Source organism: Protomyctophum parallelum (genome assembly GCF_964188405.1).
Source record: "Protomyctophum parallelum genome assembly, chromosome: 8".
Taxonomy (NCBI): domain Eukaryota; kingdom Metazoa; phylum Chordata; class Actinopteri; order Myctophiformes; family Myctophidae; genus Protomyctophum; species Protomyctophum parallelum.
The window spans coordinates 37,110,644-37,129,458 of record NC_139703.1 but is presented as its reverse complement, the minus strand read 5'-3'; the positions used below and the strand labels follow the sequence as shown (position 1 = coordinate 37,129,458).

The window sequence follows — 18,815 nt, the reverse complement described above, 5'->3', positions numbered from 1 at the left end:
CTTATTTCCACCCGTGAGCCAATTAACAAGAATCGGCAGAGGCAGCATATTAATTAAAAGAGAATCCACACATGCACTTTCACACCGATACAGATTGCACATTCTGTTCCTTCACAACTTTCCTTCAAAGCGCTGGAACTCTGGGAGCGAGAACTGCTAAAGCTCCAAAACTCCACCATGAAGTGGCAGGACGAGCAGTTTAGTTTGTACGATGTGTCGACGAGGCAAAGCTAATGCCAGGGAAACAAGTGTTATACACGTGAGATTAGTTTGATTTTAAGCAACAAGCCCCAATGAGTAAAAAGGCGGGGCAGTGTTACCTCTATATATATTCATGCAGCAGTGGTTTGGCCGACAGAACAGACAGAATCACGCACCACAGATAGCCCACCTGCAGCTCAGAACACATGGCGGCGACGTGTTGTTTGAGCTTGTAAGATCGACCATTTCCGGAGCACAACTCACCATCGTACAATAAAGTTAAATCGGCTTAAGAGAATGTATCATTACCACTGCTACAGTTTGATTTAAAGAAAAGAAAAAAAGGGACTAGTAGTTAGTGTGTCTCACCTCCCCACAAAATATAAACACGGAAAGATACGTAGAGTTGTTTTTACTGCCGTTTATCATAATAATAATAAAGCAACCCAAAATGAAACGCAGTGTTAAGAGAGCCAGACCTGGGTGAAACGCAGTGTTAAGAGAGCCAGACCTGGGTGAAACGCAGTGTTAAGAGAGCCAGACCTGGGTGAAACGCAGTGTTAAGAGAGCCAGACCTGGGTGAAACGCAGTGTTAAGAGAACCAGACCTGGGTGAAACGCAGTGTTAAGAGAGCCAGACCTGGGTGAAACGCAGTGTTAAGAGAACCAGACCTGGGTGAAACGCAGTGTTAAGAGAACCAGACCTGGGTGAAACGCAGTGTTAAGAGAGCCAGACCTGGGTGAAACGCAGTGTTAAGAGAACCAGACCTGGGTGCAACGCAGGAATGGACATGGAGAACAAAAACCCAGCACTGCCACAGAGAAACACAGCAGAGTGATAGAAGAAGCCATCAGAAAAAAGTTAAACGCCATATTGTTTCCTCAACATGTTCTTTGGGCTAGTAGTAAGAGGCCTGTTTTTTTTGTTTGTTTTGTTGGTTTTTATTTTAATAGAAAATGCGTTCTGTGTGAGTGCAGCGTGTGTGTAGCGGTATGCTCGTCTAGGAGAAGAACGTATCTACAAAGGCCTGGGACAATATTATTGGGCGTCAGGGTGGGGGGGGGTCAACACAGTGGGTAGAGGAAAGGAGGGGCATATAGACAAGGCAAAAGTCGGGGTAAGTGAGAGCAGTGGAGGCACCACCACCAGGTGGCGCCGCAGGTCATCGTCAACGTTCTCTCTCTCTCTCTCTCTCTCAGCAGCTGCAGGTCTCCGCTGAGGGCTTGGCTCGCTCGTTCCTGTCCAGCTTGATGGGCTCGGGGAACTCATTGTACAACTCCACCTCGGTCTCCTGGACACAAGACAGTTATAACTATTAGCTCCACCTCAGTCTCCTGGACACAAGACAGTTTAAACTATTAGCTCCACCTCGGTCTCCTGGACACAAGACAGTTTAGACTATTAGCTCCACCTCGGTCTCCTGGACACAAGACAGTTTAAACTATTAGCTCCACCTCGGTCTCCTGGACACAAGACAGTTTAGACTATTAGCTCCACCTCGGTCTCCTGGACACAAGACAGTTTAGACTATTAGCTCCACCTCGGTCTCCTGGACACAAGACAGTTTAGACTATTAGCTCCACCTCGGTCTCCTGGACACAAGACAGTTTAGACTATTAGCTCCACCTCGGTCTCCTGGACACAAGACAGTTTAAACTATTAGCTCCACCTCGGTCTCCTGGACACAAGACAGTTTAGACTATTAGCTCCACCTCGGTCTCCTGGACACAAGACAGTTTAGACTATTAGCTCCACCTCGGTCTCCTGGACACAAGACAGTTATAACTATTAGCTCCACCTCAGTCTCCTGGACACAAGACAGTTTAAACTATTAGCTCCACCTCGGTCTCCTGGACACAAGACAGTTTAGACTATTAGCTCCACCTCGGTCTCCTGGACACAAGACAGTTTAGACTATTAGCTCCACCTCAGTCTCCTGGACACAAGACAGTTTAGACTATTAGCTCCACCTCGGTCTCCTGGACACAAGACAGTTTAAACTATTAGCTCCACCTCGATCTCCTGGACACAAGACAGTTTAAACTATTAGCTCCACCTCGGTCTCCTGGACACAAGACAGTTTAGACTATTAGCTCCACGTCGGTCTCCTGGACACAAGACAATTCAAAGGGCTTTACTGGCATGTTAAAACATACGTTTACATTGCCAAAGCAGAAAGAACAATACAACAATACAGCAATACAGCAATGCAATCAAAACAAAAATGATGTACATTTGAAGGTCAGAATCTTCAATAGATCAAATTCTATGTACCAAGGTCACTCGATGCAGGCATAGTGCAGGAATATACACAATGGTTAGTCTTTAGGGTGGTTGTGTTCTATTTGATATCCTTCTCCTATCACAGCAACTCACAAATCTTGCTGCTGTGTTTGCACATTGTTGTACTTCGCCCAGCAGATATGGGAGTTTTTTGTCATTGGTCATGTTTTCAAAACCTCCGTGTGGATACAAGACAGTTTAAAGTAAATATTAGCTCCACCACGGTTTCCTCCTGGACACAAAGACGGTTTAAACTATTAGCTCCACCTCTGTCTCCTGGACACAAGACAGTATAGAGCGTCGGTGTCCCGCCCCCTTTCAGAACGTGAGTTGGCACAGGAAATGAATCTCAATGCATTTTCTCCATAGGCTTTTCTTAAAGTATTAATTTAAAGATGGTTACGCCGCGGACAAAGCCAACTCGGATCGTGACAAATCATGACAATGAACACAATATTTTGGGCCGATCAAATCATTAGAAAGAAGAAAATAAAGGCAGGAGACAACACTATTTGTTTTGTTTTTCTTCTTATAAATTATTTGATCGGCCCAAAACATTGTGTTCATTGTCATGATTTGTCACGATCCGAGTTGGCTTTGTCCGCGGCGTAACCGTCTTTAAATAAATACTTTAAGAAAAGCCTATGGGCAAAATGCATTGGGATTCATTTCCTGGGCCACTCGTCGTTCTGAAAGGGGGCGGGACTGCGACGCTCTATAGCCCAGGGGTGCCCACACTTTTTTGACACGAGAGCCACTTTCAAAATGACCAGCGCAAAAAGATCTACCCACCAAAAAAATGATCCCATTGTGTGTTTAAAAATGTACCTGAGGGGGCTTTGGCATAGGGGCACTAGCGTTACATACAGTAAGACATAAGATGGAAATTGAGGAAAATGGAATTGGTAGGTTTTTATTTTTGTATAATAACTTAATTGTGTCATATTTAAATTAAATATATTTTTAGGACCATGCCATGTGATCTACCTTTGGGCACCCCTGGTATAGACCCCATTTAGACCATTCTACAAATGTCTTCTAAATCCTGACAGTTTTCTGGAAAACCTCATGTTTCTATAATGTCGGTGGTGCTCAACCTTTTCCATGTCAAGGACCCCCAGAATGATATGCATTTGGCCGCAGACCCCCATCTGAAAATGTTGTTCCAGGGACCACCCCCCCCCCCCCCCCCCCAGAAGCAAAGATTTGAGTTAAAAACGCTCTGAAAGAATATAAATTCAAAGATTTGCATCAAATTTTCGCGATTTTTCAAAAAATAGCAGATCGACAAGCTCGTAGCTTGTCGATTGTCATTGCACTGTGCCGTGCAATGAGCTTGGAGATCTGCTATTTTTCAATAGCCAAATTGTAACATAATGCTTGAAACACCAAAAGGGGTTCCCGCCCAGAATGGATTAAACTATTGAAACCAGATTCTACTAAATCTCCAATGATTTGGGCCACATTTTCACAATAAAATAAAATAGCAGATCTACAAGCTCATACTGCCACGCTACAAGCTTGTAGATCTGCAATTTTTCAACAGCTAAAGTTTAAAATAATGGTTAAAGTTGTTAAAAGCTATAAGGTGACACAGACGTTGTTAAAAACAGCTGACTATAAGCTTGTGACACATTGTGAGCTTAAGTTGTAAATCAGCCATGGAGCAGAGGCGATCAAAATCCCTCAACAGTGACATCTGCTGGCAAATTGTTATTTTTCTCATTGCAGCTCAAAGGAATTCAGAACACACAGAACATGTACTTGTGCTTTCATCATCTGTCAAATGTCAATAAAAACTAAGTGCCCATTTGGATTCTATTACATTAGTGAGGAGAGAGTCCAAAGTCTCATTTCTCCATCCAGTCTGGCAGGTTGGTCTCCATTTCTCTGTCAGGTTAGACAGATATTCCACAATCTCTGAATGCTATAGTCTGGAATTACTCCTCCTGAATGCTATAGTCTGGAATTACTCCTCCTGAAATACTCCTCCGGAAACCCGAATAAGGAAGCTGCCATTTCTGTTCACAACAATACATTTTGAAATATCTTTAGAGCTTATTTTTTAATTTCCATGATTTTGAATTATATATTCATTTGCACGACTGTAAAGACGAAACGGAGGAGGCTCCATCCATCCATCTTCAACCACTTATCCGTAGTCGGGTCGCGGGGGCAACAGCTTCACCGGAGAGCTCCAGACTTCCCTCTCCAGAGCAACATTAGTGACTTCCTCCTGGGGGATCCCGAGACGTTCCAAGGCCAGTTTCCGCCAACTGTGCCTTGGTCTGCCCCGGGGTCTCCTCCCAGTGGGACGTGCGTCGAGGACCTCTCTAGGGAGACGCCCGAACCACCTACACTAAGCTGTCTCCTTTCCAGGCTCTACTTCCGCTTTATATTTTACTCATGATAGATATTCCGTTGCGGGAAGCATTTGGAAATTGCGAGAGGCAACAGTCTGGCAACTCAAGACTACTGTCAGGTGGAAACCTCCTGTGTCCAAAATGTTACTTTCACACACAAAAGAACAGCAAGTAAAAAGACGTCGCTTCTTCGTGCCACATTGAGGAAATTAAAGATAATGCTCTTTATCAACAAGGCCTCCGATGGCTCCATCACACAAAAACCTAAATGCCCGTGGCGTGAACACTCTCGCTAGCCTTCCATTACCTGTTTAAGAGCGTTGCGTGCAATAGTCTGAAAGGCCTGCTCCACATTGATTGCCTCCTTGGCGCTGGTCTCGAAGTAGGGGATGTTGTTCTTGCTCTGGCACCAAGCCTGTGCTCGTTTCGTTGTTACCTTAAAAAAAAACACACACACAAAAGTGCAATTATGAGATGTTTTTGGTCAGTCGCCGGGGCCCGTTTGGGTGGAAACGTATTGATTATCAATCGTTTTCATGTTGAAAAATGTCAAACATTTTCAGACATTTCTCAAAAATAGCAGAAATAGCAGATCTAGTTCCCAGTCCTCCCGAGTCACAGCCGCCCTCGTATGCTCCTCTCTACCTCCTGAGTCCCCCCCCCCCCCCTCCCCTCCAGTAATGAAATCACTATTATTATTATTATTGTGGCTTTGTGGAGGAGCCTCAGGACATTAAGCCGTCCACCAGGGATTATGCATTAGGAGAAGTATTAAAAGGATTCTGAGGGCATTTCAACATGAACCTGGCAACCTGGCGCCTTCCACTACATGACATCTGGACTAGGGCTGCCTGCAACTACAGATTATTGTTTTTTCCAATTAATCGAATAAATCAATAATTATATTTTATTATATATGAACGAATCCACTTTTTTTATGGATTGATCATTAATCGGTTATTTTATCACAATTACCGAGAATGGATTAGTTTGATTTAGGGCCGTCTCCTAGTAAAGATCGGTATAGGTGAAATCTGATTGGCCAAAATGTACCATTTTAGACAACCTTTTTTTTTTGTGCATGATTTGACTGAGATATTGGCAGTCTAACTGCAGAACATAAACATGTTAAAAATATATATATATATATATATATATATATATATATATATATATAATATATATAATAGAATATAGGATCATTTAATTTGGGCTGTGGGGAGTGTTTAAAATCTGATTTAACAAATACTTTCTTGGTTTCTCCCAATAAATCATGACATATATCCTATGTTCTTTTTCCCCAAGACCAATCTCTAAATCGAATCATGCAAAAAAATAAAAACGACTACCGGTAATCTAATAAGACATCGATAGTCGACCAAGACGTTGATCAATTAGTTGACTATTGGACTAATGGAGGTCAGGGCTAGTTTGACTAGCCGTCGGACCCCTAGTCTGGACCCTGGACCCACCTGTCTGTTCTCCAGGTCGATCTAGTCTGGACTGTGGACTCACCTGTCTGTTCTCCAGGTCAATCTAGTCTGGACCCTGGACCCACCTGTCTGTTCTCCAGGTCGATCTAGTCTGGACCGTGGACTCACCTGTCTGTTCTCCAGGTCGATCTAGTCTGGACCCTGGACCCACCTGTCTGTTCTCCAGGTCGATCTAGTCTGGACCGTGGACCCACCTGTCTGTTCTCCAGGTCAATCTAGTCTGGACCCTGGACCCACCTGTCTGTTCTCCAGGTCGATCTAGTCTGGACCCTGGACCCACCTGTCTGTTCTCCAGGTCGATCTAGTCTGGACTGTGGACCCACCTGTCTGTTCTCCAGGTCGATCTAGTCTGGACTGTGGACCCACCTATCTGTTCTCCAGGTCGATCTAGTCTGGACTGTGGACCCACCTGTCTGTTCTCCAGGTCGATCTAGTCTGGACCGTGGACCCACCTGTCTGTTCTCCAGGTCGATCTAGTCTGGACCCTGGACCCACCTGTCTGTTCTCCAGGTCGATCTAGTCTGGACTGTGGACCCACCTGTCTGTTCTCCAGGTCGATCTAGTCTGGACCGTGGACCCACCTGTCTGTTCTCCAGGTCGATCTAGTCTGGACCCTGGACCCACCTGTCTGTTCTCCAGGTCGATCTAGTCTGGACTGTGGACCCACCTGTCTGTTCTCCAGGTCGATCTAGTCTGGACCGTGGACCCACCTGTCTGTTCTCCAGGTCGATCTAGTCTGGACCCTGGACCCACCTGTCTGTTCTCCAGGTCGATCTAGTCTGGACTGTGGACCCACCTGTCTGTTCTCCAGGTCGATCTAGTCTGGACCGTGGACCCACCTGTCTGTTCTCCAGGTCGATCTAGTCTGGACCCTGGACCCACCTGTCTGTTCTCCAGGTCGATCTAGTCTGGACCCTGGACCCACCTGTCTGTTCTCCAGGTCGATCTAGTCTGGACCGTGGACCCACCTATCTGTTCTCCAGGTCGATCTAGTCTGGACTGTGGACCCACCTGTCTGTTCTCCAGGTCGATCTAGTCTGGACCGTGGACCCACCTGTCTGTTCTCCAGGTCGATCTAGTCTGGACCCTGGACCAACCTGTCTGTTCTCCAGGTCGATCTAGTCTGGACCGTGGACCCACCTGTCTGTTCTCCAGGTCGATCTAGTCTGGACCGTGGACCCACCTGTCTGTTCTCCAGGTCGATCTTGTTGCCCAGCACCACAAAGGGGAAGTTCTCGGGGTCCCGAGGGCTGGCCTGGATGAGGAACTCGTCCCTCCAGCTGTCCAGGGTCTTGAAGGTGTTCGGCGCCGTCACGTCAAACACCAGCACGCAGCAGTCCGCTCCGCGGTAGAACGCCACGCCTAAGGACTGGAACCTCTCCTGGCCGGCTGTGTCCCAAATCTGGACACGTTGGGGCAAAAGAAAAGGTCATCATCAGAAGACGGAAGTTCTACAAAATGTCTTCTTAAATCGTGAAAATGTTCGGAAAAATGTCAGTGTTTCTCAACCATTTTCATGTCAAGGACCCCCAGAATGATCTAAAAATATGTTGTTGCAGGGACTGCCCAGACGATTTGAGTTGGAACTTGGAAACGTTCACTCTGAAAGAATATATATCCAGAGATTTCTGCCACATTTTCACGATTTTTCAAAAATAGCAGATCTACAAGCTCATAGCGCGGCTTGTAGATCTGATATTTTTGAAAAATCATGAAAATGTGGTGCAAATCCTTGAATATATATTCTTTCAGAGCAAACGTTTTTAACTCAAATCCTTGGTTCTGAGGGGTCCCTGTAACTACATATTTTCAGATGGGGGTCGGTGGACAAATGCATATAATTTTTGGGATCCTTGACATGAAATATTGAGCACCACTGACATAGAAACATAGGTATTTCAGGAAACTTTTTTTAAAATTTCGACGTCAGGCCTAAATGGGTTAATGATAATTCCCTGGAGTGGTACCTGCATTGTGACGAGTCTGTCGTCCACCATGACTTCTTTTGTCAAGAAATCGGCGCCTATTGTGGCTTTGTACTGGTTACTGAACTTCTTATTCACATACTGGTTCATCAGCGAAGTCTTCCCCACTCTGGAGACATTCAGAACACAAGGTAAAGGGTAAATAACATCATCAACGAAGTCTTCCCCACTCTGGAGACATTCAGAACACAAGGTAAAGGGTAAATAACATCATCAACGAAGTCTTCCCCACTCTGGAGACATTCAGAACACAAGGTAAAGGGTAAATAAAACATCATCAACAAAGTCTTCCCCACTCTGGAGACATTCAGAACACAAGGTAAAGGGTAAATAACATCATCAACGAAGTCTTCCCCACTCTGGAGACATTCAGAACACAAGGTAAAGGGTAAATAAAACATCATCAACGAAGTCTTCCCCACTCTGGAGACATTCAGAACACAAGGTAAAGGGTAAATAAAACATCATCAACAAAGTCTTCCCCACTCTGGAGACATTCAGAACACAAATAAAACATCAACATCATCATGATAAATAATACTAAACAATGTGGTTACACTTACAAATAGGAATGAGTCAATACTTTAGGCCGATGCCGTATCTGATCTGTACCCCCTTTTCCCATCCATATCAGCCAATGAGCCAATGAATGTAGATCTGCAATTTTTACTACTTCTTAAACATTTGTTTTCTAATTTGTGGAATTTCTTAGATTTTCCGTTTATTTCTTCATGAAATTACTGAAGAAAACAAAACAAAACATTGAATTTAGTTCATAATTCATGGGATTATATTGGGAATATTTTTTGAACTTGTTTTGTGGGTCGCGGGGCACGGGCACATTGTTACGGGTCCCCTTAGTTCGTTTCCTACATTTTGTTTTTAATTATTACGGTAATATTTTCAAACATTTTCAAAAAACATTCCCAAAAAAAGCTAAACTTTTTCATGAATGACTAACCAAATCCAATGATTCTTTTCAGTAATGTCATGAAATGAAAGAAAAATCTAAGAAATTCCATAAATTAGAACAAATATTTAAGAAGTAGTGAAAATAGCCGATCTACAAGCTCACAATGTGGCACGAAGCGACACGTTGTGAGCTTGTAGAGCTGCTATTTCAGCTTCACACAGTATGAGGCTGGTCAAGCCAGGCTAGGGGGCACCGGGGCAGGTACTTGAAGTCTCTCTCAGTAGTTTGGTTAGAGCCTCTCATCAGTGCATGAGTTTTGTTCCCGTGTGTCTCCACAATACGGTGTAGTGTACATAATGTACATCCAATGTACGTTTCTTAATGTAGTGCACTCAAATAATAACAAGCCCGTTTCCCATGGATGGTCACTGTTCAGAGTACACCCATAAACAGGTGCGATGCACTGACTAGCAGTAATCTCTCAACATGCATGGACTATTAGGTTGTCTATGGACTGTCCTGTTGGCTCTCCATGGACTATTAGGTTGTCTATGGACTGTCCTGTTCCTCTCCAACCTTACCAGGACTATTAGGTTGTCTATGGACTGTCCTGTTGGCTCTCCAACCCTACCAGGGGACTATTAGGTTGTCTATGGACTGTCCTGTTGTCCTCCAACCCTACCAGGACTATTAGGTTGTCTATGGACTGTCCTGTTGTCCTCCAACCCTACCAGGACTATTAGGTTGTCTATGGACTGTCCTGTTCCTCTCCAACCCTACCCATGGACTATTATGTTGTCTATGGACTGTCCTGTTGTCCTCCAACTCCACCAGGGGAGAAAACAAAGACTCTTTGACAGCCGGCGTTGCGCAAGTCCATGTCTCCTGAGCCTGTGTCACTGAGAGAAATACTTAAAGGCAGATTCACCGGTATGTGAAAAATGGTTAGGCAATTTGTCGAAATAGAGTGGCGAAACTTGCATGTCTGGGTTTTTAGGCTATAAGTCAATTCCATTTCGACGTGTTATTTCGTTGACAACAAGGAGGGCCAGAGGGTCGACATCAGCAGAGAGGGCGTGCGGTCACAACGGGTTCCTAACGCCAAATCAAATGGTTACAGATCTGAGCCACGTCTCCTGAGGAGGCGTGTCTAAACGCGTGATTACATACCTATGTTTGATTACATACCTATGTTTGATTACTTTGTCTTACTATTTGTATATTATATTATATTTGGTGTGGGCGGCGGTGGCTCAGGGGTAGAGTGCCTGGATGGTAACTGTAAGGTTGCCAGTTCGAACCCGGGCTCCCCCAGAGTTACTGTCAAAGTGTCCTTGAGCAAGACACTGAACCCCTAATTGCTCCCGATGTGCTAGTTGGTGCCTTGCATGGTTTCCGCTGCCATCGGTGTATGAATGTGTGTGTGAATGGGTGAATGTAATGCACAATCTCTGTAAAGCGCCTTGGATAAAGGCGCTATATAAATGCACCATTTACCATTTAACCACATAAGCCCTCCCTGGGTTTCTTTTCTCACCTGCACACACTTCTCTTTTATTGACGTTACCTTTTTTGTACTGTTTTTATTGTGCGAATAAACTAAACTAAACAAAAGGCGTGATTACGAATCCCTCCAAAATTCTAGGGTAGACCCGCCTTACCACGCGTCTGATTGGCTCCCGGCCAGGCATAGTTTCACTGAGGGTTTTAGGATTAGTGCTGCACAATTAATCGACAAAAGATCGCGATCTAGATTCAGATTCAACTATGCAAATCTCAGTCATCATGTAAGAATCGTTCGGCACTAATTGGCTGTCCCAATTCATTTTATTTTCTGTTATATTTTTGAACAGCGGTGCTAAAACATGCTCAAATCGCTGAATTGTGTTTGGCTGATGTCAAAAATGATTCACAATGTTAACTATATATTAACTCATGTTGCTTGGGACCCCCTGGAAGCCCTCGATGGACCCCTGGGGCTGCCCGGACACCGCTTTAAGACACAAAGCTTTAAAACAAGGCTGGACAGAATCTCCCAGGATGAGGGTTAGGGTTAGGGTCAGGGTTAGGGTTAGGGTCAGAGGCTGGACAGAATCTCCTTACCCAGAGTCTCCCAGGATGATGACTTTAAGGAGAACTTTCTTCCTAGACGTCATCGTGTCTCAGCTGGGAAACAAAAAGAAACACAAACGTAAATAAATTAATGCATTTTCCATGTCTTGTCATAAAGACCCATCCCTTAATGGGTTTATAAGACACCAAAAAACTAATATTAACAATTCACTTCCTGGACACAGAAAATACACAAAAAGAAAATATTTGGTTAATACTGAAAAAAATATACATCACATGATGTTTGAATCAATGAAATGTTGCTGTTGAATAATGTATTATGTTCGAAAATCCAAACCAGTCTGTGCGTGACTGCGTGCGTGCTTTTGAAATACAGATTTAACCACGCTCAAGGGCACAAACCACAAATCGGCTTTTAAGATGTTCCAGCATTTAGCCTCGGCCACTTTAAGTGGAATCATATCTATGCCTTGTCTAGTCTAGTCGAACCGACTGCTGGTGTAAGAAGCTACATCCCAACACATTATTTTTGTTATCATTACTTTAGTCTACATTTTGAAAAGTATATTAATGTTCTTCTCTAGTCATTATTTTAAGTAAAGGGAAGTGAAAATGAACAGCCCCACCTGAGCCTTTGTTAAACTTTAACTAAATGTACACTGACTGGACAGAATACATGTTTGTCGAACTCCCGCCCTCTCTCCCCAAAAATATAAAAAGATACTCCTGTGGAAAGGCTATATTATTTTACTTATATTGACCCTATAAACAATTTAGTATTATGTAAGGTTTTGCCCACTCAAATGGTACCTCGTCAGATAATCCCCACATTATCCTACAACAACTTCTGTGAACAGACTTCACTGTAGTAGCTTTTCATAAATTATATTTGTACTTAGGCTGTCTGCTGTCATGAAAGTTTATAGTTAGAGAGTCCAGCCTCTCCCACCCCTCACTGGGGAAAATTCTGGGAGGAAAACAGAAAGTTGTCTTGTTAGTTGTTACCCCCCAGAATATAAATATATTATTGCTTCGGATTGACCTACTTTCTTTACACACAGCTGCAGTGCATGGGGTCGTGAAAACAACTCTGAAATTTGGCATGCCACTTATTTACACCCTCTTAACTTCTATTGTACAATAGAAGTTCTTATTTACACCCTCTTAACTTCTATTGTACAATAGAAGTTCTTATTTACACCCTCTTAACTTCTATTGTGCTTCCGTTGCGCTACAGAACAGTACGTCTCGTCTTCCCACATTAAATGAGCCACATCCAGACTACCTGCTTTACTGTATGTCTCTAGTTTTAACCCCTTTTGGTGTTTTAAACTTTATTATGTTATAAATAATTTAGCTATTGAAAAATAACAGATCTACAAGCTACGAGCTTGTAGGTCTGCTATTTTTGAAAAATCGTTAAAATGTGGCACACATCTTTGAATATATATTCTTTCAGAGCCAACGTTTTTAACTCACATCTTTGCTTCTGAGGGGTTCCTGGAACAACATATTTTCAGATGGGAGTCGGTGGCCAATTACAAATCATTTTTGGGGTTCTTGACATGAAATATTGAACACCACTGATACAGAAACATCTTTCAGAAAACTGCCAGAATTTAGAAAGACATTTAAAAAATGTCGACGTCAGGCCTAAATGAGTTAAACGGTAGCCAAGTCCTCCTCAGAGCAAAGTATTCCGCTGAAGAAATCACGTGTCAATAAAAAACGAGGCTTTCCCAGCGTAACTATGAATGCTGTGGCTACTGCATAACTAAGTGGCAGCAGTGTGATTCTTTGTCAGGACACAGAATCACAGGAAGCGTTTTGAACGGAGGGGCCACGAATCCACGATCTAACAAGTAGGGACTAAATAAAGGGGCAGAGAGCATAGCCTGCTACTTTATTATCTCTGCTCAACTATAAATCAACAACATGCAGCACATCAAGTGACACATTAAACTAAAAATCACCCTAAAGTGGCGAAGTACGTTTTTATCAAGATTAGAATGTTTAAACGGTATGGAGACCTGTTCATGCCCCCGTTCTACTGCAATATTTCCTTCGCTCATATTTGGCATAGTTCACATAACAGACTTGTTTTCCTTGTTCGCTTTGTTCTCCCGCTTAACGTCTTTCTATACGTTTTCCCTTCCATGTCTTGCAAACTGCAAATGACGGGAGCTTGTATAACACATCATTTCACTGTGTGCTGTGGCACTGGTGTGACAATTTAGTTGAATTAAACCTTTCTGTAAACACCCGGGTATTTAATTTGATTTGTGTACTTATAAGCTGATAATCATAAGTGAATTATTGCATCCAAACGTTTAATTTTAAAATAAATACATCTTGTAAGCATTGTTTTGTATCAAGATGTTGGTACATACTGTACATTACATACTAGGTGTCGCCACATGCAGTACCATATACAGTAGGTAATACCGGTAATTCCAATGGAGGGATACATAGCAAGCTGAAATTGATGGGAATAAACTAGGGATGCACCGAAAGGGAAATTCTTGGCCGAAACCGAATACAGAACATAGGAAACAGAAAACCAAATATCCGAATATGATTAATATTATATATCTTTTTTGCTACCATTGCTGTCATGGCCGTACCTTAAAGCTACCTGATTTATGGAAAAATAAATGGTTATGGTCAAACGTAACTTAAATAATAACTATTATGGGTCCATAAAACATTTATTCACATTTATTTACTGTTTTGAATGCATTAATTGCATACACTATTCGGTGGTATATTTTCTGCCTATTCGGGCCGAAACCGAATAGGCCGAAAATTGAGAATATTTTCTGCAGACGAATATTCGGTGCATCACTAGAATAAACCGCATGCATTGCATTCATGAAAAATAGATGGCAGGTCTTATATAAATATGAAAAATTATACAGGTCATAGGTCATGGAGCACCTATTAAGACGTGATCATGAACACTACCAATACATGCCAAGACATTTAAATAACCAAACAAGAATGCACCCTCCGTGATCTTACAAGATCATTTAGAAAATAAACGTGTCTACTTGCTTAAGTTATAGAAGAAAACTGTCGCAAAAGTTAAATGCTTTGGGACAAGTTGATGGAATTTTAATAAAATAAAATAAACTCTCGCCCATATATAGAAGTGTATATATAATTATATATTGTATGTCTTTAAATGTTATGATGAATTGCACATGGTGGACCCTCTTGTAAACAAGCGTAGTGCTTTATTGGTCGTCCACTCACAGTTGACAGTTTTTGTATTGAGTTTGTGCTTGAAATTTACTGTAGTTCTGCAAACTGTTAATAAATACTTCAATCTGAATCTGCACGACTGTAAGGGAACAAAGTCCACCTGTTCTGTGTACCTACATGATGCGTCATCTCATTTTCATTTTCCCTCTACATCTGACATCACCGTAGTCCAGCAGCCGGGGTTATGGGGCGGGCAATTTGGTATAGTCTTTTTTTTATTGGCCTAAATTATTGTCTATATACTGTACATACATTCATGAATCCACTTGCTTGACCGGCTGTCACTATTGGGCAATTTTCTTATTCATTCATTAACATAAAAAATGTCAAAGCATTTATATAGCACCTTTATCCAAGGCGCTTTACATAGATTGTGCAGTACATTCACCCATTCATACACCGATTGCGGCGGAAGCCATGCAAGGCACCAACCAGCACATCGGGAGCAATTTGGGGTTCAGTGTCTTGCCCAAGGACACTTCGACATGTAGACAGGAGGAGCCGGGATTCGAACCGCTGACCCATGGATCATTGGACGACCTGCTCTACCTCCTGAGCCACAGCCGCCCCTGTCTAACTATTCTGAATCCATTCCAAGCATTAGTTTTGCACAAAATGCACTCCTTGGGCTAAAAAGGGCCATAGACGTCATGACAAATGTGATGAGGTCAGCACATTTTGGGCACATTTGAGCAAGTGGCTATGGCTGCTTTTAGCCCAAGGAGTGTTTCTTTGTGCAAAACTAATGCTTGGAATGTCACATGCTACTTAAAGAAAGAGGAAAGTTTGACATTTTTGCCTGCCATAGGATGTTAATGGTAGGGTCACAAGAAACCCCTATAAAAAAGATTGGCCAATATAAGTGACAGCCTTTCAGCAAGTGGATGTATGCATAATATAGACAATATTTTAGGCCAATGAAAAAAAAAAGAGTATATACCAAATACCAAACCACTTTAAACAAAAGAAGCCTGTCAGCTGCCGGACTATAGCTGTGTGTGATGAAATGATTAAAGGGCTGCTATCTATCACAACAACACCTGGAGCTGTGTGTCTGACTGTGTGTACCAACTCTTAATACCACTAGTTTGCTCTGTTTAAACAGCCTAGCACTCCATCTGATTCTGGAAAAAAAAAAAAAAAAAAAAACATTTCTTCGATGTGGCAATCCATCTGACACGGAGAGGAAGACCAGTACTACCCCAGTAACCACCACAGCAGCACCCATAATAATCTACAACCCATGACATGGTGTCATGGACTGATCACATGGTCATAAGGCATAGGACCAAGGGAACAGAACAACCATGACTTGGCAAGCATGATTTAGCATGGCTAATGCTGTATTATAGCCTCGCATCGACATGGTTTAGAATAGATGTCATATTAGCAGTGGATTAAAAAAACCCACATCTTTAACAGTAAACACGTGTGTCTCTCTCTCTCTTCCTTAATTAACTGTAGACAGAGAGAGAGAAAAAAGATCCCCTCTTGATTGACAACACACATCTGTAAAGACTCATGGGGCTATAACGTTAGAGTCCTGTCTGTCTGTACAGTCACATTGTGTGACCGACCATAACGTTATTAATATCTACCTAGATTTGAAACACAATGCACCTCGGTGATAAAGCAGTCCGTGATTAAATCAAATTACACAATCTGATCCATCATGGCAATTAAATGGCGTGACAGACACCGATACTTCCAACATTACAACAAATGTATTATTATTAGGTTAACTGTCTGAATGTTGAGTCAACTACATGGTAAACAACATCCCAGACTTATCTAAAACTAGCGACAGACCAGACAAACCTTGGCCGAGGCGAGGGTCCTGTCCTGGGCTGGCGGTGGGTGCTGGTGTACGTTGTTGTTGTTGGGGGGGTACAAAAAAACACCCAAAGTGCACTTTTCCTTCCCTCTTATGTCAGTTAACACGTTAGCCTGTTAGCTATGATAGCCAAGTTCAATGTCTGCCTGCTGCCTGCCCCGGGGGGAGAAAATAACACGCATATATTTATAAAGCACTGCTACGACACGACACTATTCTAAACTATAGCTAGCCTTATAGCAGCTAAATAAATGTCAGCTATCGCAGTCGACAGCGACCGTACCGACCGACCGACCACCGCGGAGGTACTGTTGGCCTGCTGGCTAGTGGGGGCTCCTTTTCGGGTTAAAAAATCAGCGAGTTCGCCTGGTTGGTTCCGCTAAAAAGCTAACGCTGCGTTAACGCTAGCCCTTTTCTCTCTAAATGCTAACGTGCTAAAGGAGCTAGCTTCTCTTCTTCACTTCCTCCAAAACAACCCCTGCCCTGTCACTAAATGTCCCGACGTCACCACAGACAGGACACGCCCTAGTCGAAGATGTCTAACTACTAGAAATCAAACAACTGTATCAATTGACCAGCACATACTTGTTATCACAACAGTAGGCCTACTTACTGATCAACTGATGAGATGAGATTGATTGAAAATCACAGAAAAAAACAGTTTGCAGAAAGACTTGCACTAAGACTAAGCACTGTACTTGTTTAGATATTAAAGGGTCCTCCATTTTCAATTCAAGACATACAGATCATATACACTTCTATGCAAAGAAAAATGATGGAATATGGGAAATCAGACAGATCCGTGTTGATCCCATGACTAGAGATAGTGTGTACCGATTTGCGTGATGTATGGATAAAATGTGTATGAGTAATAAAAATAAATCTCTGCCAACATTTTCTTCATTGTGTAGAGCCCAGGATCACATTAGATAAATGACACAGGGGTGAAATATGGGTTACAGAATTGTGGGATATATATTTTTTATAATAAAATAAAATGAACAACTAACTTTCAAAAGGGCACGTTGCTGTACCTACCATGTCTCTATCTGTGCACCCCCCCCCCCCCCCCCCCCGGGGAGAATTAAAAGCACCCTGGCGTAAAAAGGAAAAAAAGGGAACTGTTTTGTGTCCATTTCCTACTTTTGTATGCCTGCCTGCACCGCACAAACGCTGCAGCTTTAAATACAATGAACAAAAGTAGGAAACACAATTGTATAATCGTCTTCTGATTATATATCAACCCATTATTTATACTCAGCATTGTAGCAGACTACTGTACATTATAGGTAGGGACACACATTATAAAGTATCTGACAAAATAAAAGTCTTGATATTTAATTTATTCAAACATTCAGTTATTATTTTTCATGGTGATACATTACATGGTAAACAGAAACAACTTAAAAAAGTGAAAAAACAACCACAACGAAAAACAAGCGTATAGAAATAGTCTTCGAACGCCTACCGACAGTCTAACACATTTGTCACAATGTTTACTACACACATGCTACAAAAATATCCCCAATCAAAATATACATGCCTCCAGTCCACAGTATTTTATAATACAATACTGTACACAACTGTCACAAGAATAGTTAGGAAATAAAATGTTTATGGGCCAGCTGCTGGCCACAGAAGGGAGCACAAACCATGACCACATTTGTACTCATTGTTAATCAAAAGAACGAACAAAAACAAAACAAAAGACTAAAGGCTCATACATAGTCTGGATTTACGGTGGTGGGGTGACCACCAAACTACAACATGACGTCACGAGCCGCGGTGAAGAGCAAACCACCGCCACTGCTCCAGCCCTTCTCTCTGTTTTTACTCACCACCGCTCAACATTATTTCAGCTCCGGTGGTCACCTCACCACCGGAGCGGTGGTCACCTCACCACCGGAGCGGTGGTCACCTCACCACCGGAGCGGTGGTCACCTCACCACCGAAAATCCTATGACTATGAATGAGCCTTTACCCATATCTCTCATACAGTAACCTCCTGAGTGTTAATTGAACTCTGTGATAGTGTAAAAGTGGACCCTTATGGTCCATGTTTGTCAAACGAACACTCAGGAGTATGCTGTGCGTCGGCCTCATTTCAGGTTGCGGATTCGAATGCCATCAATGCATTGAAAGGGACAAGATCGGCCAGGCACAGGCACCTTGGGCCAGGGCCGTGGCTCAGCGGTACAGGCACCTTGGCCTGGGCCGTGGCTCAGCGGTCCAGGCACCTTGGCCTGGGCCGTGGCTCAGCGGTCCAGGCACCTTGGCCTGGGCCGTGGCTCAGCGGTCCAGGCACCTTGGCCGGTAGCCCGAGTCTGGCAGTCTCTCCCCATTTCCTGTCAGCCTACTGTCTGTCCCTCTATAAAAAGGCGAAAGCCAACAAAAAAAGATAAAACA

The 18,815-nt window shown here is 43.0% G+C and overlaps 1 protein-coding gene across 1 annotated transcript; it reads right to left on the bottom strand.

Annotated features, from left to right (window-relative positions):
- Positions 1–1,172: 1,172 nt before the first annotated feature.
- Positions 1,173–16,884, bottom strand: rab7a (RAB7a, member RAS oncogene family). The gene is made up of 6 exons (XM_083772351.1): positions 16,394–16,884; positions 11,342–11,404; positions 8,308–8,434; positions 7,524–7,742; positions 5,155–5,283; positions 1,173–1,492 (listed from the first exon to the last, which is right to left on the bottom strand). The coding sequence occupies exons 2-6, from the start codon at positions 11,392–11,394 to the stop codon at positions 1,397–1,399; spliced, it is 624 nt and encodes a 207-aa protein (XP_083628477.1). The 5' UTR covers positions 11,395–11,404; positions 16,394–16,884; the 3' UTR covers positions 1,173–1,396.
- Between the last annotated feature and the right edge of the window lie 1,931 nt (positions 16,885–18,815).

Bases quoted from the DNA above. Each gene is read 5' to 3' on its own strand.
- rab7a (XM_083772351.1), bottom strand. From the start codon at position 11,394: ATGACGTCTAGGAAGAAAGTTCTCCTTAAAGTCATCATCCTGGGAGAC. The intron at 8,435-11,341 runs GTAAGGAGATTC...GAATGTCTCCAG, and splicing joins ATCATCCTGGGAGACTCTGG to AGTGGGGAAGACTTCGCTGA. The intron at 7,743-8,307 runs GTACCACTCCAG...CAACGTGTCCAG, and splicing joins ACAGACTCGTCACAATGCAG to ATTTGGGACACAGCCGGCCA.